The 25,277-nt window shown below is 51.2% G+C and overlaps 1 protein-coding gene across 1 annotated transcript; it reads right to left on the bottom strand.

Moving 5' to 3' along the window:
* Positions 1-836: 836 nt before the first annotated feature.
* Positions 837-23,661, bottom strand: LOC149364579 (neprilysin-2-like). Its single transcript, XM_089568713.1, has 5 exons — positions 23,548-23,661; positions 23,110-23,460; positions 22,869-22,998; positions 13,543-14,123; positions 837-2,899 (listed from the first exon to the last, which is right to left on the bottom strand). Exons 1-5 carry the CDS (start codon positions 23,659-23,661, stop codon positions 842-844), a joined length of 3,234 nt encoding a protein of 1,077 aa, XP_089424839.1. The 3' UTR covers positions 837-841.
* Positions 23,662-25,277: the final 1,616 nt, after the last annotated feature.

Genomic DNA, 25,277 nt, shown 5'->3' with positions numbered 1-25,277 from the left:
TTGTTTCAAAAAGCAATTTGAAAACATCACTAAAAGCTTACCCAGGAATCAGAATTCATTAATGGAAGGAAAGACGGTATAACATGCTTCAGACCATCACAAAGAAAGAACCGAAATCTAGCAGCCACAATGATTCTTGGGATAAGGAAACAAACATTATTTTTTCTTTTCAAGCAAAGTCACCATCAAGCGCTTTTCCACGTTAGGCAATACTGCTATGTAAACATTCTTTACAACCCATAATTCATCGCAATTTATTCAGCACAAATACCAACGTAGATGTATTGTTGAAAGTCGAAAGCGAAACACCAACACGACATTCTTAGTGTTTGTCCGATTCTGGCTTCAAAATCAACTACAACGTTTCTTCCCAAGGTGAATGGAGAATGCAAGGTAAAGATTAATGTACGGAATGCATATAAAAATTTAACAGGTTTCAAGTATATTAAGTTTGTTCAACCCATGCCTGGCAGACAACCTTCTGCCATAAAAACATCCCCCCCCGCCTCTTATTGCAGCACAGGTTTTCACCATAGCCTCGCACTCGCAGCATGTGTAGGTTGTGTAGGATTGTATGCGACATATTCACCAAGCATTAGTCCAGAGCTCGCCCTCTGGGAGCGACCTTGGTGAAATCAATCAGCGAAAGCGATTAGGAAGCATGCTGGGAGGCTATGGCACCAATTCTGTATAACTGTCAAAGTCTGACGTGTGAAAAATGAGTGAAAAATGAGAATCAAATACTAGCCGCAAAAGATTTCCACCAGAGTAGAGATACAAAAAAGACGATGGAGAAATGCACGGTGGAACAAGAAACACTGTTGAATTAAGTCTGTCGTGGTTACACAAAAAATCTGCACTTCTCAGGAGGGTTCATCTTGGAGCCGCTGGGGCAAGAAAATACCTTGGCAAACTCGGGATGATTTCTCACAGCCTTGTTACAATCCACATTGTAGGGACCGGGCACATACCTTCGGCGGCAGGTCATAAAACAGAGTGTGATGAAGAACACCTTCTCCTCTGTCAGGTGCTCCGCGATCCTGTAGCGGCGTCGGGCTTTCGTCAGCGCCTCCCGAAACGCATCGTAAGCAATTTCTAGGGCAGGAATCTCGGGAAAGATGCTGCCGTGGTTGCTTTGAGCGGCACACGAGTCGCGAACCGCAAACTGCATAGCCGATTGCGCTGACAGAATCGAATGCACGAAGGTACCATTCGGGTGCCATCTTAAGCCCGTTTTGTCCAAAGATTTCACAATTTCTAGCGCCATCAAGAAACCTATGCCTCCGTACAGCATGCCATTCGTACCGTTCCTGCTGTACAGAGGACTGACCAGCGACCCTATGGAAATTAGCACGCTGTTCAGAATGGCATCATAGGTCATGTATGGCTCTTTGGAACTGAGAGGCTGAGCATAGATCCTATGGTAAAGCGCTTTTTCTTTTGCTCTGCGAATGGCCTTACGAGACTGAATCCAGTAGGCTCCAAAGGAAGATTCCTCTTCCGGAAAGTCCTCATATACGCTTTCCAGCGAGTGCATATTCGGGATCATTTCCTCCGGCCACAGACGCTTTCGGATGGCAAGGATCTTTGACGCAGCCAGAAGTCTACTAGCAGCGTCCAGCCACTGGGACCTGTTGATGATTGTCGCCGCTGTGGAAATTAGACTGTCGAAGACGGCATCCACCAAACGTCTGTCGTAGCTGGTGATTCTTGAGGCGACGTACATTGCCGCAACAAGTGACGCGTACGGTACCTCAACGTTCGAGCCGCAGAATATAGGGCGAACGAGTTTCGCTATTTCAACGTCTCCGTGCACGGCGAGGGAAAATTCAGGGCTCGCCGCTGAGCTGTACAATTGCATGAACAGCCAGTACAAGTGCCGGAGCAGTTCGTGTTTGTCCTTATTGGCAAATAGGCTGCCAACGGCTCTCATGTAGGCAAGGTCAGTTATGAACACTTCAGTGGACATCGTTGGAAGCAATGGTAGATTTTTCTGGAGTGCTTTCAGCCAGACGACAGCCGGAACTGATGGTATATAGTTCTCAATTTCGCCAAGGGTGAACAGAGCAGACTCCTTTGGAGACCATCCCAAGATTGTGTAAAGTTGTTGCAAAATGTCGCCCGCCATCGCAGCTGTCTCGTTGACGACTTTCTCGAGCACATCAGGCGTGGCTGTACCCCCGAAAGAGTGGAAGATTGCTGCCCAGGTTGAGATAAAGCCGCCAATTTGCTTGGAGTTGTGATGCAACTTAGTAAGAATGTGCAAGTAAGGACTAGGGGAAATGATCAGCCGCCATGCTTTCTGTCCAGGCAACGGAGCGATTGCGAGCGAGAACCAGAAGGACGCTTCGTAGTTGAAAGCCAGTGATACGATGATGTCCAAGGGGTTCACGTCTTGCGTCGCCGTGAAGGGTGTGGTCAGCCCAGACTCATTCATGAAACGCAGGAAGTCGCCCGTACTCTTGCCATACTGAGGGGCGGTGCCTATGCACGATGTGTACATGTTGAGAGGCTTTCGGCCGACGCGCAGAGTGGAAGCGCCGCTTTGGAGCGTCTGCCCCAGGGTATCGAACCAGTTGTAGATCGCTGCGTCCATGGCTGATGCGTACTGGTCCACTCGAATCCTCGGCGGTGACCAGGCAGAGCAGACGTGTTTTGTGAAGTCTTCGCAGGGGTCCACGTCGTTGGCAGTGAGGTAAGCGAGGTGCGAAGCGTGCTGAACACAGTCCGGGGTCAGGCACAGCGGGTCGCCGTGCTCCTGCGGGCGCCGCTTGGATAAAAGCGGCAAAAGCGCGATGCCTACGACGCAGAACACGCAGATCAGGGCAATGACGACCACGGCTCGGGCCCACAGGGCGGGGTGTCTGGGGGCTGCGGCGGCGGAGTCGGGAACAGGCACCTGGAACGACGGTAAGGGAACAGATTGTGCCCTGTTAAAAAAGTACGCCTTGGAAGGGTTCACAACCATATATCCTCGTTTTTTCTTAATTTTATTTTTTTTTACGAAAAAAGAGCAAAATGCTGAGGCAGCATATGAGCATCGAGCGTTTGCAAAATCGAAAGAATATTGGGTCGTTAGCCACCTTCGCTACATCCGGTAGAAATTTTTCGTTATATTCGGATATCTACTTTTTTAATGTCAACGTATACAGCGCAAGAAGACAAATCGTTTCACACCACTTCTAATGTCCTATGTCCTTCGCCAATTAGTCTGGCCGCAATGCACGTTTGTAGTTTCAAAAAGTCAGGGGTGAGGAACCAAAGGTCGTCAGTGGGAATCCCTGTGATGGGCTACACTTATGTTCGACCAGTAATCTTATGTTCCGTAACACGTTGAATCGTTTGATACCACTCCGTACATTCTACGTCCCTTAGGTGGAGCCTATTATCATCGGCGGTGCACCTCTTCCTGGTCTTTGGTTTGGTTTTGAGCTGCTGTGTACCATCTTAGCACGTTCTGGTTGCAGGAGCAATGTCTCAAGCAACAGCGGCGCTGCTTCCCGGCTTCCTGCTTAGCAGCAGTTAGGAGAGGCGCCGCCCCTGGAGGATCGCCGTCCCGGCACCGCGCTGACCGCCGGCTGCCCGGCAGCCTCCCTGGATTGGTCCTGCTGGTTCCAGGCCCCCGCCTTGCTGCCACCATGTCGTCTTCCGCTCCTGCTGGTCCGGAGTTCCGGGCGCCTCCACCCAAGGCGCACTGCTTCTCGTTCGCATTGAACGCGGACGCCACGGCCGACGTCATTGTCGACGGCATTGAAAGCATCTTCGGCCCGAAAGGGCCCGAAAGCCTCCAGCATCAAGGAGGGCTAAAGTTTTCTATCGCCGTGTCCTCGGCTGCGGCGGTGCAAAAGCTCCTAGCGGAGGGATCGTTCCCTGTGAACGGGACCTCTATCCCAGTGTCCTGCGTGGGCCCCTCCGTGGTCCACGTAACGGCATTCCGGGTGCCGCTGTTCGTCGGGGACGCGGCGCTGGTCTCGGCACTGAGCCCCTACGGCAAGGTGCTCGAGATCTGTCATCCGACGCTGAAGGGGCGACGCCACGTGAGCAACGGTCAGCGTCTCGTCAGGATGGAGATGAAGCAGGCGGTACCTAACTTCATGTCTGTGCAGGGTCACCGCGTTATGTTCGACTACAGGGGCGTCCGAAAAGTGTGCTCTCGCTGCGGCCAAGACGGACATGTCGGCGCGGCCTGCCGCACGCCGCGGTGCGCCCGCTGCGACGAGTTCGGGCACGAGACCGCCAGATGCGACGCGGCGTGCCGACGCTGCTCCGGAGCCCATGCGATGGCTGATTGCCTGCGGCCGCGGTCCTACGCGGCAGCGGCTGCTTCCAGTGGCCCTCAAAAAAAGCCGGCATCGCCAGCGGCGCAACCGCCGCAGGATACCGTTCCTGCCCCGGCGAAGGTGCCCCCTGCGGAGACCGCGCCACGCCAGGACGACGACACGCCCGCCACTCACGTGTAGGAAACCCCGGCCGGTTCCGAGCCTGCAGCTTCATCGCAGGAGCAGCCGGAGAGCGCCGCGGAAACAGCATCTATACCGACTCGCTGACCTTCCTGCACCTCGGCGATATCCCGCCGATCTCCCTGACGAACTTGTCCGACTCGTCCACCTCCGGCGAGGACGACTCCTCCACAACAGCGGACGAGAGCGACGGAGCGCACTCACGTGGCGCGACGCTCCGCCTCACCGGAGACGTCCCCTGCGAACAGCCCGGGGCGACCGACCAGCTGAGCGCCGCCGGTCCGTCTCGAGGTCCACGGCGCCGGCCACCACCAGAGGACGAGGACTCGAAGGCTCAGGACTCCGCCGACCGCAACCTGTCCACGACACCTGCCGACCACGCCTCGCGGGGTGCGGTAAGAGACGCCACCGACTCGCTGCCCTCCGTAGAACCCATGGACTTGGGCAGAGTTTCGGGGAAGCACGCCTTATCGCAGTCCGCGGACTCGGACGGCTCGGCCGATCCGTCCCTCCCCAAAAATCTGGCGCGCGCGTGTGACTCCGCTACTGGCGGGCCCCCTCACACTTGTCGGTAGTATGTCGGCGTCCTGCTTCTTCATCATGGCGACGGTGCACCTCCTCTCCCTGAACGTTCAGGGATTTCGTTCACTCGATACGCAGAGGGAGGTGATGCACTTCGCTCGCGCGCAGGGGGTCGACATTCTCTTCCTTCAGGAATGTAAGTTCCGGACCGCACGCGATGTCACGAACTTTAAGAATCGCTTCCTCGCGCCCGCACTCTTTTCACTCACCGACACAATGTCATGCGGTGTCGGTGTGGTGTTCATTAACAGTTCCCTCCGTTCAGGCGCACATTGTACGTATGGCGTTGACGGTCGCACGTTGGCCGTCGACTTCTCCCTTAACGGCAGATGGGTGAGGGCATTGGTAGTGTACGCGCCGGCACGACGAAGCGATTCTTCATTTTTCGAGTCGCTGGATTGTTTCATGCTGGAGTCGTAACCCACTTTCATAGTGGGCGACTTTATTTATTTATTTATTTATTTATTTATTTATTTATTTATTTATTTATTTATTTATTTATTTATTGTACCCTCAGGGCCCGAAGGCATTACAGAGGGGAGTGGGAATACATAAAAATTCAGCCTAAACAGTAACAACAAGGAGAGAAAACAGAAATAAACCAGGAATACATACAAAGTGAAAACACAGGAAGGCAATGAGATTAAAATGCAGTGGGGATCTATTGAAACAGTGTGTAGACAGTGAAAGGCAATTTTTATACAGTAATAAACGACGCATACTCAGAAAGAAACATTAAGGACTTTACGAAATGCATTGTTATCAGAAATACCTGCGATGTCGTGGGGAAGGTGATTCCAGCTGACACAAGTTCGGGGTATGAATGAGTCATGAAAACATTTGGTGTGACAAGATGGGATTCCAACTTTATGACGGTGGTCAAAGCGTGCTGATATGTAACATGGTCTTGACAGTAACTTAGGATTGAGAAGGCTGTTGTGGTAAATTTTATGAAAAAGACACAATGAGGCTATTGATCTGCGGTGGGAAAGAAGTGGTAGGGACAAACTTGATTTCATGGCGGTTACACTGCTTGTTCGGTGATAATTAGAAAGAATGAAACGGCATGCGCGGTTCTGCACAGCTTCCAAATCTGAAACGAGTGAATCGATGCCAGGGCTCCAGACAGATGCAGCATATTCTAACTTGGACCGTACCAATGTTTTATAAAGTAATAATTTTAGTGAAGTAGATGAACGTGAGAAATTTCTGCGAAGGTACCCAAGCATGCGATCAGCGTTATTTATTATGTATTCAACGTGAGTTTTCCAGGACAGGTTACAAGAAACGTAAACACCCAGATATTTATAACATGACACGGTTTCGAGAGACACGTTGTTAATGAGATAAGAAGAAGGGGCATTAGAGAGACGAGAAATGCGTACATGTTTACACTTATTAATGTTTAGTTGCATGTTCCAAGTAAAACACCAGTCAAGAACCTTGTTAATATCGGATTGAAGACAAGAGACATCATTACCACCTTTAATTTAGCGGTAAATAACACAATCATCGGCAAAAAGATTAATTGAAGAAGAAATGTTAGCCGGTAAGTCATTTATATAGATGAGAAAAAGGAGGGGCCCAAGAACTGACCCCTGAGGCACGCCGGAACGGACAGGCAAAGAATTAGAGTTTATATTGTTCGCTGTTACGAATTGTGAACGGTTAGAAAGAAAGCATTGTAGCCATGCAAGGACATTAGGGTCTATGTTAAGATTGCTTAATTTAAGAAAGAGAAGCTCATGTGAAACAGTGTGAAACGCTTTCGAGAAGTCCAAAAATATGCAATCTGCCTGAGACCCGTGGTCAAGGATGCAATGAAAGTCATGTGTGAAACATATTAGCTGAGTTTCGCATGAAAAAGACTTACGAAAACCATGCTGGGCAATGCTGGAAAAGGAGTTAGATTCTCAAAAAGAGATGAGATGAGAATATATGACGTGTTCCATGATCTTGCACGGAATACTAGTGAGCGATATAGGTCTAACGTTATCAGGAGAATATTTACTTCCGGACTTATGCAGTGGAATCACGTTCCCAATTTTCCAATCATTGGGAATACAACCTGTAGCAAGAGACTGTTCAAACAATTTAGTAAGAATTATGGAACAATAGTACTTTGTATTAATTAAAAACTTCGAATTAATGTTGTCAACACCGCAGGAAGAGGAAACCTTAAGATTTTCTATGATGCACTGGATGCCTGACGCGTCGAATATAACTGGATCCATAGTAAGAGCATCAAAAACACGGCACACGCGATGAACAAGAGAAACATTGGTAGAAAATGCCGCAGCAAATATATTGTTTAGAACAGAAGCACATTTAATTATGTCCTCGACCCCTCACGCGATGTAAGCGGCCCAGGTCAGGGTCGGGCTTACGCCAGCGCACGCTCCCTACGGGACCTATGCACGCAGTTCCGACTGTCCGACGCATGGGTCTCCTTGCATGGCGACAACTTCGGGGCCACGTGGGAGAGAGGGAGGTCGGTCAGTAGGCTCGATAAGTTTTTGTTCCCGCCCGTCCTCGCGCGATATGTGGCTTCGTGCGAAGTACTCGAGTGTCCTCGGGGCACTCCGCGCATATCCATCGACCGCTGTCGATAGTGCTGGACTTAGGCGGGTGCGCCCCACGAGTAGACTTCTGGCGAATGGACGCCAGCCTACTGACAGATTGGTCGAGTGTCACATCATTGCAGCGTGCGCTGGGTGCTCCGGGCGTGCACGCTAACGCATCAGTGCCGTGGGACGAGCGGAAGGGCGAGTGGCGTACGCTCCTTATCGCGGAGGGCCGCCGGCGAAGAGCGCGCATCACTCGCGAACTCAATGAGACGCTGGCTCGGATCCGCATAGTTAAGAGAGGCGCGCCGCTAACGTTTACTATGCGCGATTACTACAACTTATTGAAGGCTCGCTACGAGACGCTGTTGCGGCAGTCGTCGCGCGCTGCCAGCCGGGCCCTCGTTCAGGGCAGGCCTGTAGCCGACCCATCGGTCTTGCGGCAGGTTCGCGCTGGCGCCCTCGAGGAGGATGCGTCCGCATTCATTGCGGCAATCGCGCTGCCCAACGGGGCCACGAGTAGCAGCGCCACGGACATCCGCGACGTCCTCACACGCCACGTGTCCGAGCTGTTCGCCTCTAGTGTTGACCGGGCGGGCGACCTCGCGTTCCACGACGCACTCCGCGGTTTCTGCCAGGGTCTCCCCGTAGTTGAGGACGCGCTCTCGCAGCAGCTCTGCTCACCGTTGACGCGAGATGAGCTCCGCGCCACAGTAGAAAAAATGAATGCTGCCTCCTCCCCCGGACCTGACGGTATCCCCGTCAGTTTTTACGCAAAGCTTTACGACGTCTTAGAGGGTTCTCTGCTCGATGTGATCAACAGCTTTCTGACGGACGGAGCCCGACCAGCGTCTTTCAGTGAGAGCAGAGTCGCGCTCATTCTGAAGCCCGGCGGGTGCCCATCTGACCTGCAGGCGTGGCGCCCGATCACTCTGCTCAATGCAGACTACAAGATCGTAGCGTCACTGCTGGCGAACAGGTTAAGCGCGATTCTGCCCTCGGTGGCCAGCCCTGCGCAAACGTGTAGCGTGCCGGGCCGTTTGGTGTTTTCCGCTCTCGCACTTACTCGTGACTTGTTCACGTTCACCTCGAGAGCGGGGATCTCGGGCTGCTTTGTCTCGCTTGACCAGTCCAAAGCTTTTGACCGTATCGAGCACCGGTACCTGCTAGGTGTTCTCGGGGCTTTCGGCTTTCCATCGGCCTTCATAGCGAAAGTCGGGCTCCTTTACTCGGGGCTTACGGCCCGCCTGACAGTCAACGGAGCGATCAGCGCTCCTTTTTGTGTCTCTAGAGGGATTAGGCAGGGCTGCCCCTTGTCGCCCATGTTTTTTGTTTTGTGCCTAGACCCACTGCTGCGTCGCATCGCCGGGAGCCCGTCTGTGCGCGGTTTCCCATTGCCAGTCCACGGCCAGGTTAAGGTCTCGGCATACGCCGACGATCTGTCCCTGTTCCTGCGGGACGAGGACAGTTACGTAGCGTTTTTACGGCTGTTTGAAGTGTACAGCGAGCTGTCCGGCGCCCTACTAATCAGGGACAAGAGTAGAGCGTTGCGCTTTGGCGCGTTCTCCGCAGACCTGTTGGGCGACGTATACAGTGAGTTTCGGCCGTGAAAGTTCTGGGGGTTTATTTCCTCGCGTCTGGTGAGCCGGCTCGCAAGACGTGGACTCGCCTTAGAGAGATCGCCGAGAAACGGTTGAGAGTGGCGGCGCGATTCCGATTCTCCCTCGCGGAGCGCGCATTTATCATCCGCGCGTCGGTGTGCGCCCCACTGTACTATATCGCTCGCGTTGCCCACCCACCCCGCACCTTAACGCGCGGTTTGGCCACGTTATGTGGCTCGTTCTTCATGGCAGTAAAGACGGAGTCTGTAGCGCGCGCGCTCCTCCGGCTTCCCACTAACATGGAGGGATTCAGCTTTCCCCACTTGCCCACGATATGCAATGTGCTCGCTTTGCGGGCCACCAATGACCTGAATAACCAGGCCGGCTACCCGGGTAGGGGGCTACTGGCTTTCCTACTCGGTACGTCGCGCTCCCTTTTTTTCTCTGAGCAGAGTGTTGGCCCGACAGCCTTGCAGCAGCCTCGGTTTTACCAGAGAGCCTGCCATACGCTCAGGTCCCTCACCACAGCACTGCCAGAGGTAGAGTTATTTTCAACTCCCGCCTCTCGGATATGCGAACTCCTGGCCATCGAAGAAGCCCCACAGGAGAAATTGGCGATAAGCAGAGAGGTACGATGGCGGGACCTGACGTCTTCATCTCTTCCCGCAGACGTGCGAGACTTCGGCTGGTTGCGGGGCTGGCGGGCCCTGCCTACGGCAGATCGCCTGGCGGCTTGAGGCGTGACCCCCTCCTCCCGATGTCCACAGTGCGGACTTGTAGAGACCTTGCCACACGCGATCTTTGAGTGTTCGGTAGCTAGGACATTTTGGGTCCTTATGTCGCGAATGTTCGGGGCGACCCGTGGCCCCAATTCAAGGTTCCGCGATCCTTTTGTGCGTATGCTTCTTTGTGCCGGGGCGTTCGTACTGTGGCGCCAGAGAGGTGCAGCGGCTCTACAAGGACGGCCGCAGAGGGCCATGTACCCCATGCTGCGGCGGGTGCGTGCGCGCATGTTCGCCCAGGCGTGCGTGGACCTCGTGTCGCTGGAGGAGCACCAGTTCCTTCGGCGCTGGTCTACCCGCTTCATCGTCGTAGGCAGGGGCCGTGCTACGGTGCAGCCCCTGCCATATTAAGTGTGGCGCGTGTGGTTCGCGTGTGTGGTTCGTGCGCGTTGTTCGTGCGGGGGTTTTTGTGCGCGGGTTTTTGTGCGCGGGTTTTTGTGCGCGGTTTTCAACCCGGCGTGCTTCCTCCGCGTATGGACACACTAGAACTTTCTTGGACACTTTTTGTTTTTTGGACACTTACGTTCGCTGTGAGTGTGTGTGCATAGGGCGACATCAGTTGCCGCAACGTATATTTGTTTTTGTAGAGGGACGGATGTCCCTTTTTGATCGTGAGTCCAAATAAACTTCTCTTATGTGTGGAGCCTATTAGCCACTGCTGCTACGCAAAGCTTTCCTGGCACGCCACTGTAGGTTTCTGGCAGGGAAATACAATGTCTATTAAGAACGCCGTCGAGAAATCCGCATTTTTTTTTTATAAAAGGAATTGGCGCAGTATCTGTCTCACATATCTCGGTGGACACCCGAGCCGTGCCATGAGTGAAGGGATAACGGAGGGAGTGAGAGATGAAATGAATAATTAGGCACCACAGGGAATGCTCCGGAATAATTTCGACCACCTGGGAATCATTAACGTGCACTGACATCGTACAGCACGCGGGCGCCTTTTTGCGTTTCGTCCATATTAAAACGCAACCTCCATGGTCGGCTTCGAACCGGAGTACTCCGGATCAGTAGCTGAGCGCCCTAACCACTGAACCACTGCGGCGGGCATGCCCTAAGCCGGAAAGCTTAGAGCCACAAAAGTTTTTTTTTTTGTTATAGGTGTCACAAGTGCCCTCTACAGGGGCTATCTCGAAAACCATGTAGGCTGGAGCTTTTTCCTGGACTACTTTCATTCCCACTGATCTGATTCTCACAGTAGGTGAAGGCCGAAAGGGAACATTAGGGTGGCATCCGATAATTTGGTGAAGGATTGTATCTCGCTGGTCATACAGTTAGTTTAGCTTCGTTGCACCTCGACTAGCGTAATCTCACGCGGGATTTTTTTTCTTTTAGCTTTTCTTCTACACTGGACCCAATTGAGCCATCGATTTGGTTTTTCAGAAATATGTAGAGTGCAACCAATGCCTACATGTGGCCGTCCACGAGTACAGAAGATGATTATAGTTTACTAGAGCTTTAGAAAATCCGGAAGCACGACGTTCCGAAAGGATACTGCATTCGAAGCGCGGTCCACACGTACAGCCCGATGTGGATTCAGATCCGCGGCCCACCTTGCTGCTGACCGTGCATCTGCGGAGGCGCACAGCCTTGCGCTAAAACGTTTCCGGTATCCAGAGAGCACTGGTGCCGCACAAGCATCGTCGTCCTTACACGTATACAGCTGCTTTACGCTGCCTCCGATGCGCGTGAAAAGGAAGTGCTCGTCGTGAGCGGCAGACTCTCTCAGTTATTGTGCTGTGCGACAAGTAAGAGAACTGTATATTAGGCTCTTGTAAATTTCAGGTGGTACAAGCTACACATATTCTTCCGCCCTAGAGCAATTAAGCTCTGGAATGATATTCCTGACAACATAATCTCTTTCAATGATCCTGGAGAGTTTAAAAAACCTATATGCACGCATTAATCGCCCTAGCATTGTTCGAAATGCACCACAGTTTCATTTGCTTTTAAGTTTGTTTTTTTGATGTACCACTACTTTGATTGCCCCTGGCTACCTCTTTTTCGCATATTCGCGTTTCGCTCTATTTTCATCGTTTGTTTTTGGGTTTAATGTAATTTTGGTTTGGTTTATTACGGTTTAACGTTCCAACGCGACTCAGGCTATTAGGGACGCCGTAGTGATGGGCTCCGGATATTTCGACTACCTGGAGTTCTTTAACGTGCACTGACATCGCACAGTACACGGGCCTCTAGAATTTCGCCGCCATCGAAATTCAGCCGCCACGGTTGGGATCGAACTCGCGTGTTTCGGACCAGCAGCCGAGCGTCGTAACCACTGAGCCACCACGGCGGGGGTCTTTTAATGAAACCTTAACTTTGTTTTGTGTCAGCTTCGTGTTGCCTTGTACCGCGTTTGTTGTGCTGGTATTATAGTTTATTATTTCTGCATATTCCTTTATTTGATATGCCCGGCCCCCCTCCTCACCCAAGCTCTTCTTCGGAGCTTATGAGGTATAAATAAATAAATAAATAAATAAATAAATAAATAAATAAATAAATAAATAAATAAATAAATAAATAAATAAATAAATAAATTGTAGTGAATTACAATGAACGCGCCTGAACTATTATGAATGCGCCTCAGGTAGCCTCGATGCCAGACGAAGAAGTTGACGACGAAGTGTGCCGGCGCGCGGCTCCAGATCTCTGGCTGTGTAGACTGACTGATTTTGCTGCCGTCCGCTCAGCTGTTTGGTTGAACTGTATCGCTGAGTTCACTAGTACGCGAACCCCCTTTCAAAATAAATAAATATTGCGAAAAAATTGAAGGGGACGCTTAAGCTCCGCCTTGAGGGAGTGTCGCGATAGTGTAATGGGTTAACTCACATTGATGCAGAAGGTCATCCTCTGCTTTAGGTTCACAAATTCCCGGGAGTCCTCACACTCCTCCTGGCGTAGCGGTGCGCCACTGCCCTGCGATGGCAGGTGGTTGCTCCCAGCGGTGCGGTTTGTGCGGTCCCGGTTGCTCTTCCCGATGCGACCAATGATTAATTTAACGGCCACCTGCCACGGTGGGCAGTTTGCCGACTATCCTGCGGCCAGGTTCTGATGACGCAGCAAGGTCACGTGACCTGACTGGCCCTCTTGCCACCCATAGGTTCCTCTCTGGGGACCATCTACAGAGGTTTGCTCGTGATTTTTGGCTCACAGCGCCGACAACGGCGACGCCAACTACTTCGACACCGGATTTTCCGGAGAACGAGGCGTATAGCGCTATCATGTTAAAAAAACAAAAACATTATTTTATATTACGCTAATGGTCTGCCACAGTTGCCACGCCAGTCACGAGCAGCCACAACCGTATATTCTAGGACTCGCGTTCGTCGTGTTCATGAATGTTCCGGTGGCATCCAGCGCGTCATATAAGTCTACTGCAAACACTCGACACCACGGAAGCGTTGGATATGCTTTAAGCCCTGAACGCTCTTGTGAAGCCCCCATAACCCTTAAAGCGGCGTCATGTATCACGATTAAGGTCTAAGAGTGACTGTGTTCCGCCCCGTGAGGAAGAATGACTCCCCGAATCGGCAAAGCTTTCGTCACTCACGATGTTTTTCAGGCCTTCTGCGAGGGGTAAGGCACTTAAAGGCTCCTCCGGTCGCGTGATGCCACTGATGACGTGGCGTTGGCTCCCCGCGGCAGTCTCTGTCGTCACGGTAGTCGTAGGCGCACCCATCTGCGGCAGGTTCTCGGTAGGGGCTTCCGATTTCACCTTAGCCCCCGCTTTCGGAGCTGCGGTCGCAGGCTCAGCCACGGCTTGCTCGTCCTGTGGCTGTGGTGCACTGGCGGACTGTTGGACAGACGCGAGTAGCGGGGTACCACCGATAGAATCGGACGCTCGTTGCTGATCTCGTGACGCCATGCCGTGAGACCCATCGTTGGTCTTGATCGGCGCATTGACAACCTCAGTAGCGTCTACGGCCGTCCCAGGGTTTCTAGGGTTTAGAGACTGCGTAGGAGTGCACGCCGCTAAGAGGTCGGACATCATGGCGAGGGAAGCGTCGACGACTGACGAGGCGCTCACTCTTTCCCCTTGAACTATCGGCTGAGCGCCGCCACCCCAGAGGATACTACGGCGTCCATCAGGAGGAGCCGCAACAACTTCAGCTCCCGGTCTCGAAACCGAACCTGAGGCAGGTACGTCCAGAGATAACGGGTATTTCTCCGGTGCGCCTGTTCCGCTGTGTGGTGCCATGTGGCCTCTGCCGTCTTTTTTCTTGCGCCCGGGCCACATGCTCCGGGACATCAAACTGCGGACAAGGCTGGTTCTCGGTGCCGGCGGCATCTTTGTGGCCGACTTCGATGGCCCGGCAGTGGCGTTTTCACCTACGGGATATTGTGCCGTAAACCTGGGGAGCACCGACGAAGGCTTAGTAGATGCCCGTGAGGTGGAGCTCGAAGCGCTGCTGTCGGACTTGGACGAGTGTTTGCCTCGGTCTCTCCTTCTCCTCTTCGCCTTTTTCGATTCCTCCCTCTCATCCGCGGTGTCTTTCACAACGGGCGGTACGTTGCTGTAAACAAAACCCAGATAGAATAAGCGTTCTCGAATATTATCGTTAGCGTTAAGTGTTTATAATTTATGTAGCAGTAGTGCTGCGTTTTTGTCTTTGCGGAAGATGCGTTCTTTTAAGAAACCGCAGCCCGGGTCCCAAAGCGTTAACAAGAGAGCGCTGACATGAATGCAAGAGTCTGGAACTTCGTTAATAAGTGCTGTAAGGGATGGAGGGGCGCCTTCACACGATGGTACGCCTCAGGTCTCCAGAACCACAGTTCAAGGAATGCGTTGCTCAGGATACTTTCCCACAAAAATATTTCCAAGACATCTTTCTCACGTGGCAAACAAATATCCTCACCTGTATTCGGGCAGCTTGTTTTGGTCTTCAGCCATCGCCAGATTTTTTTTTTCTTTTTGGGCTCACGTGCAGGAGATTCTTCTTCTTCTTGTTCGTCGTCCATCTTGTTCGCTTCTTTTTCTGCTTCGCCGCTGGGCGTGATTTTAAATCACCAAGACAAGTGAGTTCAACCATGGACCTAAATTAAATTATCCTATACTCTGGATCCGTTTTCGGGAGTTACCGTGCTCTATAATCGAACGCACGCTATTCAGGGAGAAGATCCAACAGTTGTTGAGAGACGCGCCTCAGCAGTCGGGAAGAGCGGACGTGTCTCACGTCGGCTCCGCCGAATTTTATGATCCTTTCCCGAAGCATTTGCCGAAGCGCTGCGACACCTTCTGGCTACACTTCCAGAACAACGAGGAGACCACCCACCCTTGTTCAGGTGGGACCGTTTTCTCAAATCCTTCGAGAATTTGAAGACCAAGCGGATCGCGCGAGTTGCTAAGCCTAACAGTTAGGCCACGACTCAGCTGCCCGCCGCGGCTCCGCGGGCAAATTCTGCCGCAAACCATGACGACCCTGATGGGATACGACCCGGAGGGGATGCAGATTGTCACCATGCCGCAGGCGAAAACCCCAGTTTTCGACAAGGTTACGGAGGCGATTATCCAACGCAAGATAGAAGAGTGGGAACGCGCATCAGCCCGTGACGACCACTCGGCACGGCAAAAAGGTCGAACGCCAGATGGACGCGTCACCGCGGCAGGGGATACGCCGCTGCAGCAGACGCCCCGCACGCAAGTCAAGCGTTGGAAGCCTCCTCCGCAGCCGCGTCTGGACAAGCAAGATGCAGTGATCATAATCAAACCTAAAGGAACGCTGGATCTCAGCAAATTCAGGGGAAGCAACGCGGTCGGAAACGCCTTGCACATTGCTGCTGGCGTCGACAAGGGCTCAGCCGAGCTCAGCGTTTGGCCCATATGGGAGCAGAACATCATCGTCGTCGGGGTGCGAGACGCCCAAATAATCAGAAAGATCCTGGCAATTCACGAAATTCAGCTTGGGGACAAGGCACAGGCAGTGTACTCCTACCTCCGCCCCTCCGACGACACTTGCAAAGGAGTAATACAAGTGGACCCGAGGGTTTCCAACGAAGACATCACGAACGCGCTTCGCTCCCCGGACGCACCAGTGGTGAGCGTGAGAAAATTAGGTTCCTCCAACGTGGCGGCCATCACGTTTGAAGGAAGAAAGGTTCCGTTTCACGTCTTCTACTACGGTGAAGCGGTTCCAGTACGCCTATACAAGAAAACAACGCCAGCCTGCGCACTGTGCGGGAAACTTGGACACCGGGCGGATGTTTGCCCTTGCCCTTCGAAGTCAAGATGTCCGCAGTGCGGTCAGCAAGATGTTCCAGAATCCCACGACTGCCAACCCAAGTGCACGGTCTGCGAAGGTCCACATCCCATGGGGTCGAATCAGTGCAAGTACAAGTACCGAACATCACAAAAAACCAAGCCCAAGACAGGAGAAGTCAACCATCGGTCAAGATCCAGGCTTCGGAACCGGTCCGGCAGCAGAGGTCCATCGAGCAGCGGGGACCGACTGACCCACCAGGACCAGTCCAGCAACAACTCAGCACCACCCGGCTCACGCTCTTCAAGCAATGGACCTGGGACTACCGATAATGTGTCGCACAACAACGGCAGTCGTCCAGCCGAGAAGACAACAGGACCCCATAACAAGGAGCAGCGCAACGGCAGCAAGGTGAGCTGGGCAGATGCAGCTGCCTCTTCCCCCGAAGCGTTGGCTTTCAAACGACTTAAAGCAGAGATTGAACAACTAAAATCAGAAAATAGCACATTGAAACAGCAGTTAGTCATCGCAGTCAATCCAAACAACACATTACCTCCATCGACGCAACAGGCATGTCCGATGGAAGAATATAGGGCAGAGCTACACCCTCCGTCTCCACACCAGTTAGATGCTAGCACCCCCGAGAGGCAAGCAACTACACCAGACGCACCCCACCAGGCACCAACTCCGCAGGCACCACCATCGCAGGCACTAAAGCAGCAATGTACAGAGCACCCCCAAACCCAGGAACGCATCACTCGCTTGGAAAAAACAATTCAAGACCTCATTGCAAATAAATTACAAATTATGATCGAGACGACAATCAAAAGTATGTTCGAATCAGTTATTAAACCCATGATGGAAAACTTCGAACCAGTTTTAATAAGGATGCAATCGCAGGAGATCAGAATTGACCGCAAACTTCAGGAATTATCAGATGTTTCTCTCAACAGGGGCACAAAGCTGCAGGGTAAAATGGGAACTCGTCGTCTGCCAAGCACTCAGCCAGATCTACAACCTGAGGGCGCACCACATGATGAGGCACAAGTTTCTAGTGTTCAGCATGGCTCCACAACGTAGACATAAACTTACTATCCTACAGTGGAACTGCAGGGGACTAAAACGGAAGAGGGAAACATTACAGCAATACATAGACTCTCACCCCGATACGCCGCAAATAATAGCCCTGCAAGAAGTGAATATGGAGGCTAAGATCAGAGGATACTCAACGCATCAAACAAATCCCTCGACATGCATCTTGGTCCACAAATCATGCACGGCAATCACTGTAGACCTTAATCTAGACAGCGACATTGAATATACCTTCATAAAAATACTGCCACAGCACAGGAACAGCAAGAGCACCTATATACTCAATATATATAGTCGCCCCAAACAGCACCGCGTAGCCTTCGTGATCTTTCTTAAAGCCCTAAGAGAAGCCCAAAAAGCTCCCGTAGCTATAGTTGGCGACTTTAATGCTTCTAGCCCCCTATGGGGATACCCCAGGGAAGACACGAAGGGCAGAAAACTAGCATCCGCCATCGCTGACATGGCCCTGACCCTACTCACGGACCCGCAGCACCCGACGCGAGTCGGCACCAGCGTAACGCGGGATACTTCTCCCGACCTCACGCTCTGCCGCCATGCCCGCAACTATGAGTGGCTCAATACAGGAGAGACCCTAGGCAGCGATCACTACGTGCTGCAGACCATCTTCGAAAGCAACAAGCACAGCAAACCACGAGGGCAAGCCAGAATTACAGACTGGGAGACATTCAGAAAGGACACCAAACTAACCACATCCGAACAAATAACCAGCTACGAAGATTGGGCGGCTTCCATTCTCGACCTTAAAGAAAAGCTCACAAAGTGTCTTGCCACCACGGAGGACCACCCAGCTGTTGACAACCACCTCCTACACCGTTGGGAAGCAAGACGTAGTCTTATAAAACGGTGGAAAAAACAAAGACACAATCGGAAACTAAGACTTCGAATAGCCAAGCTTACTATTCAAGCAGACCAATACGCATGGGACCTCGCTCGCACCAATTGGCTAACGAAGTGCGAATCCCTCAAAGGCCGCCTAGACACCAAGGCTACATGGAACCTTCTGCGATGCCTAATTGACCCTCCGAAAGCGAAGAGTGAACAACACAGAAATTTGCATCGAGCCCTACACAGCTTTCAAGGCACACATCAAGAACTCGTGGATGAACTGACGCGTCGCTATATCTGCACCGCGCGAGACCCACAACCCTACAATAAGGAGTACCGTGGGGAACCGAACGAAGACCTAGACAGAGATTTCACTTCAGAGGAAATTATTGCAGCACTAGCAGATATGCGCCGAGGCACAGCCCCGGGACAAGACAAAATTACTGTCGGACTTCTGGCCAACCTCGGCACGGAGGCTCTGCAGCAACTCACGGATTACATAAACGAATGTTGGCGTACCGGCACCATTCCACAAGCATGGAAAACAGCCAATGTACACTTTATTCCCAAACCCGGCAAGAAAATCAGCATCGAAAACCTGCGCCCCATATCCCTCACGTCGTGCGCAGGCAAACTCATGGAAAAGGCAGTCCACACCCGTCTCTCCAATTATCCTGAGGACAATGAGCTACTTCCACACACGATGTTTGGATTCCGGGCACACTTGTCTACCCATGATGTGCTTCTGCAAATAAAACGTGAAGTCATTGATCCCGCACGCACCAACAGTAACCGAGCGCTTCTAACACTTGACCTCAAGGGAACGTTTGACAATGTCAAACACTCCACAATCCTCAACAACCTCCACAGCATGAACTGCGGACAGCGAGCCTACTCGTACATCTGCGATTTCCTTACGGACAGAACCGTCAACATCAGCACCGGCTCAAAACACACAACGCAAGTGAAGATGGGCACGAGAGGCACTCCGCAAGGGGCAGTACTATCCCCACTTCTCTACAACATTGCACTCCTAAATCTCCCACCTCTTCTCAATCAGGTACAGGGCATACGCCACGCCCTGTACGCTGATGATATAACCATCTGGACAACCACGGGAAGTATGGGAATGATTGAAGAACAACTACAAACCGCGGCGACAACAGTTCAAAATTATGCCCGGGCGTGTGGACTAACGTGCTCACCCGAAAAATCCGAACTGATAGTCTTCCGTCAACGCAAGAATCAAGACACCATCAATATCCGCGTAGACAACTCACCCATCAAGGAAGTTCAGACCATGAAGATACTGGGCCTGTGCATAAATAACAACGGCAACAACCTTCTTGCCCTCCAGAAACTACGGCTCGTGAGCGAGCAAGTCGCCAGGATGATCGCCAGGATAACGACGCGCAAATCGGGGATGCGAGAAGACGATACTCTGCGACTGGTGCAGGCTTTCGTTGTAAGCCGCGTCGTCTACGTAGCGCCCTACCTCCGCCTTAAGAAGCGTGACATCAAAAACCTCGACATCATAATCAGAACTGCCTACAAGAAGGCCCTGGGACTCCCTCTTGCGACATCCACGGACCGGCTCTTGCGACTGGGTGTGCACAACACGATCGATGAGCTGATAGAGGCACACCTTACGGCGCAGGTGGTACGGCTCTCCACAACTCGAACTGGCCGACAAGTCCTGAGTGATTTAAACATCAATTGCCCCCAACAGCTAGACACCAAAACCGACATCCCAGCCTCATGGAGAGGACAACTCAAGGCAGCTCCACTACCCAGGAATATGCACCCTGATTTTCACCAGTCAAGACGACAAGCACGAGCCGAAGCCATGAAAAGACACTACGGCGGGCGCGAGGGCGTGTTCTATGTCGATGCTGCGGGTCCCGAGCAGGGAATGACGGCCGTCGCGGTAGTGCACCAAAATACAACAGTCGACGGACTAGTACTGGCTAGCCAGGACATACTGGCTGCGGAAGAAGTGGCGATTGCTCTAGCTGCAACACACACTAGCTCAATATACATTCTCACAGATTCAGACAGCGTATCGCAATTACCTCAGGGGCAGGGTCGCACCGCTAGCAGCTAAAATCCTGCAAGATAGCTACATCCGTGGCTACCAACCCACACACAAACACTTAATATGGGTACCAGGTCACCAGGGCATCCCAGGGAACGAGAGCGCACATGCCTCAGCCCGAGCATTTCTCCCCCGGGCACCCAGTGCGGATGCCGTGGAACCTCCTACCCCACTACTAACTTACAATGACATACTTCAGCACTTAAGATTATCCCGTCGGGTCTACCCTCCGCCGGCTTAAAGACACTAGATAAAGGGGAGGAACAACACCTCCGAAAGCTACAGACCAACACTTACAACAACCCACGAAGACTACATGCCATAGACCCGGAGTCATTTGACTCACACTGCAAATTCTGCGGGGAGAAGGCGGACCTGTACCATATGGTATGGGCCTGCCAACGAAATCAGGCGATCACTGTTAATAACCAGCCAACGCAGGAGGGGTGGGAGGCAGCTCTGTCCAGCTCGGACGAAAAGAGTCAAAAGCAACTCATCGAAAGAGCCCGGACAGCAGCCTACGCCAATGGGGTTCCGGACTGAGAGCTCCAACCACGGCTACAACCTCCTAAACCATTTCATTAAAATATTTTCACCACCACCACCAACAGTTGTTCACCTAAGCGTTTCCGAATCTTCAGTATGATTTTCGTGAACGCGTATCTGCATTATGGACAGTACAAGTATTAAACCAAGAAAATCAATGTTGCCTCATGCAACAATTCGTTTAATCTCAATAGGTCATTAAACACGCCGTATGACGGCTTCTACTTCTCTTAGCGCCCACGGCACAACCACTCATTCTTAATTTATTACAAAATCAACGTTTGCTTAGCCTGCGTCTAAAACATCAACGCTTCATCTACAACCCCGGAGGTTTGCGAGATCTGGATGGCCTTCAACGTTCTCGTCGCTATAACATTACTAGAATCGACCGTCTGTGATTCACAAGCTCCATTATGGAAAGTAAAAAGGAATGTGATCGTATTTTCGTTTTGGTCGTACTTTTATCCGTACACAGTATGCAAGATATTTTAGGATCCAGTAGGGGCTTAAAACTCGGGCCGTCTTTTTCAGACAAGCCATACAAATCCAATAGGCGTAGTTGGTTGTGGACAGAACACAACCTGAACAAAGACGAAGGACAAAGAAGCAACTCAAGCGTGTGCAGCTAATAAGGAGCGCCAGTCCATACATAGTCGCGGGTCGCTGCAGGTGGTTTTGTTGAAGCGTTAACACAGTCCTCTGGAAACCTTCGACGAACTGCCACGATGACTTTCCGAGAGATGATTCTTGAGAGAGCCAATCTTTCCACCGCACGAAAGCAGGTTCTTCAGAATGTCTCGACCTAAGCTCAAGCGATATCCTAAGCTGCACTGGTAGTTAAACATTGCCCAACAGCTGCACTTTCTCAACAGGTGCCGTCTTTACCAAAAGTAACCGGGAAGCGGTGGTCTGTTTCTTAGCCGCGTAGCGAAGCACTTACGGCAGCCCTTCAGCTCTGAATATGTGTAGAGTAAGGTGAACCCCTCTCCTCACGTTATGACACCTTTCGGTCTTTAGGGGTACCATAAAGACTCATTTATATTGTTGAGAATCAAAAACCTGCTTCTTGGTTACTTTTTGCAAATGGGGTGCCTCTGTTTTCTCCTTTGATCTCCTTTGAAAGCCTTTGATCTCATTAATCATGAAGTTCTCCTTGAAAAACTCGATCACTATGGCATAAGAGGCATTTCGCATCAATTAATTACGTCTTACTTACAATACTGTATTCAATTTGTCGTCATTGAAGGAAAACACTCCACAATAAAGTCAATTAAAACAGGTTTCCCGCAGGGAACCATCCTGGGACCATTTCTTTTCATACTTTATATTAACGAGATAGTTCGCGTTGATGAAACGGCACATTCCATAATCTATGCTGACGACACAAGTTTATTCTTTTCAGGCAAATCGTGTGTTGATCTAGGTATCCGAGCGAATAGAGCGTTGTCCGAGATTAATACCTGGGCTCAAATTAACTGCCTAAAGCTAAACATTAATGAAACGAAGGCTATTTTATTTCACCCCCGACACACACATGTCCAGCGACTTTCTATTTTTTTAAATAACACTGAAATTGAAGTGGTAAAGTGCTTTAAATCACTGGGTGTGTATTTCTCAGAAAACATGACATGGGATGATCATGTAAACTATATCGTTGGGAAGCTGTCTAGGACAGCTGGCATTATGCGCCGTTACTGCTACAATTTTCCTATACCTGTTAACATGCTCATATATAACTCTTTATTTTCCTCTTCATTAAATTATGTGTTTTCTGTAGGGGCAACAACAACAGCTGGAAACATTAGCAAACTTACTGTCTTGCAAAAAAGGGCTTTACGCCTCGTCTGTAAAGTTCCATATATCTCTAGTTGTTGGAGGCGCTCTGCCATGTTGGTGTACTGTTATTTGTATTTAGGGTTTCTGTGCTGAACCTGCGTTCGTTAAACAGGCGGTCTCTAGCGTCGTTAGTCATTCTCTGCGTGTTCTGGTTCTTAATGTGTGTTCTAACATTTTGCTCCAGAAGTGCGAATTTTTGTTGCATAAATTGCATCTGTTCTTGTGTCTGTTTCTGCATGTTCATTATGAGGGCCTTAAGCTCACCATCCTGTTGCTGTTGTGTTTCCACCGTTGGGGGCGGTGGGACCTGAGTTCTGGGCTGCGTCTGCCCCGTCCTGATTTCGCGTAGTTCTTTAAGGACCTCGCTCAGCTGCTTCCTGAGCTGGCCGAGTTCCTGCCTGAGGGCCTTATTCTCTTCCGCTAACTGCTTCTCGCGAGCGGTTTGTGTGTTTGTGTTTGAGTGCGGAGCAAAGAGCGATTTGGGAGGGCCGTCTCCCCAGCTCACCTTGACACCGCCGGTTTTCTGTTTCTTCTGTTCCTGTCCTTGCTTCTGCTTCTGTTGCTGCTGCCTGCCTCCCAGGGGCGGGAAGGACTCGTCCCGTTCGGATCCCCGGCTCTGGCTCCGGTTGCGGCTGCCTCCGCGGCTGCCGCCACGCCCGGACTCCTGGCTCTCGTCCCGGAACCACCGCGGCTTTCCCTTGCGGCTGCGGTCCCGGCTCTTGCGTTGCTGCTGCAGGGGTCCCCACCGCAGTTCGCTTGCCGACTTGAGTCGTTGTTTGCACTCTCTCGTGCCCGTGACGTGGTCCCCGTCACACACCAGACATTTTGGCGTGCACTGATGTTCCTCTGCGGGGTTCTGGAGCCCGCATTGCCTGCAGGCTCTAATGTCTGGATTTGGACATACATCCATACGATGCCCCTGTTGGCCACAGGTATAGCATACCTGCCTCGTGGGCCGGTACGGGTGGCACCGATATTCGCTGCTGTGGTAGATAACGAATTTCGGGAGTGCGGGTCCGTCAAACGTGATGAGGGCTGTGCTTGACTTCCCAAGCATTCTCGCCGTTATGACCTTGACGCCTTGCGTGCGAAGTCGTATGTGTGTCTTGAGTTCTGGCTACTCGCGTGCGAGGGAGGCTACGCAGAGACCCTACAACTTTATAGGGGAACTAGATTGAGGTATCCACCACCACACAGAGCACTGACTAGGGAAGAGGCTGTAGGATGGCGTAGGCTACAGACGAACACTTTTCCTAACCTGTACATATACAGCAAAATGTCACCAACGCAATTCAGATCAGACTGTCCCTGGTGCGGCGGTACACCTACACTCTATCACATTACCTGGGAGTGCGAAAGAAACATAGCATTCCACAATTATCAAACACCGAGTGAGGAGCAATGGGAGAGCTGTCTCTCCAGCAGCGAGCTCGAGGTCCAGAGGGCCTTGGTACAGCACGCTGTTGAAGCGGCACGACTCAGTGGAGCCCTGGACTGAGGGCCCACCCTTGCTCGAAGACTCAAGTCGCCAGCGCCCAAGCAGGACGACCAAGAAGTCTTCATCTCCGCGAATCTCTTGAAAGAGCAATAAAAGTTTTCTCTCTCTCTCTCCATATATCGCTTCCACACAGCAGGCCTATTTAAGAAGTACAACATTATACAAGTTTCATCGATGAAAGATCGCAGACTATGCCGCTTATATAAACTCCGTTTAATAAAAAATAATGATGCCATCACTAGCCTAGCAAGGCTAGAGAAAAACATCTCTGCTTATAATGTGCGCCATCCTGAGGTGTGGTATGTTCCAAAATGTAAATCCAATTATGAAAATCAAATGATAAAATTTAAATTGCCTACACTTCTGAATCACATGATAAAGGATGCTAACATTGACATATCAGATATATCAGCAAAATAACTGCGTTTATTGTTTGTATAATGTTGTGATATGATTTTCTTGTTCTTCTTGCCTGTTTTACACTAACTTTTTCAACGATGTTGCCATATCCGACTGTGCTCTTTTGCCGCACGCTTCTGTCCTACCCCGTGTGTTGGGGGGTCAGGGCTTTTCAAGCTGTTGACACAGCTTTTCTCCTGTCCTCCTCGCAACATCTTTTTGTTGTGGAATAAATTTCAGTTTCAATTTCAATTAATTACAAGGGGGGGGGGGACTGCACTGATACCCACATGAATTTCGTCGCGTGTTGTGAGGTGACAGACCAATCCTTGTACATACTGCTTTAGCTCACGTTCACTGGCGCATTGTCCACGCGCTACCCTTATGTAAAGCACTGCTTGAAGTATTGCGCCTGTGGAGCTGCTGTGAATCCATCGGCGTTTACATTCTGCGCACCGGAGCTTTGTATTTAGCAAGGTCACAAAGCAAAGCCAGTGAAAATTTTCCCCAGGTTTTCATTCTAGATTACCACAAGGTATTAAACATTGTAAAGTGCGCATGTAAACATATGCACCACATAAAAAATGATTGCGCGACTAATTTCGCATCTTGGTCAACACGTGCGCCGTCAATTTTTTTATTGGTTTCAGTGATTGTTGACTCCCTTATAAAAGCGGTTTAAAGTGAAGCACGATGAAGAAGAGTGATGCAACGAGGACGACGAGAAACAGAGCGCAATAGAAACTAGGAATAGAATGACGTAAGCGTCCGCAAGC

The sequence above is a fragment of the Amblyomma mixtum genome, chromosome 2 (assembly GCF_055824585.1).
Source record: "Amblyomma mixtum isolate Tamu chromosome 2, ASM5582458v1, whole genome shotgun sequence".
NCBI lineage: Eukaryota > Metazoa > Arthropoda > Arachnida > Ixodida > Ixodidae > Amblyomma > Amblyomma mixtum.
The sequence above is the reverse complement of the archived record's forward strand: the minus strand, read 5'-3'. Positions and strand labels throughout refer to the sequence as shown.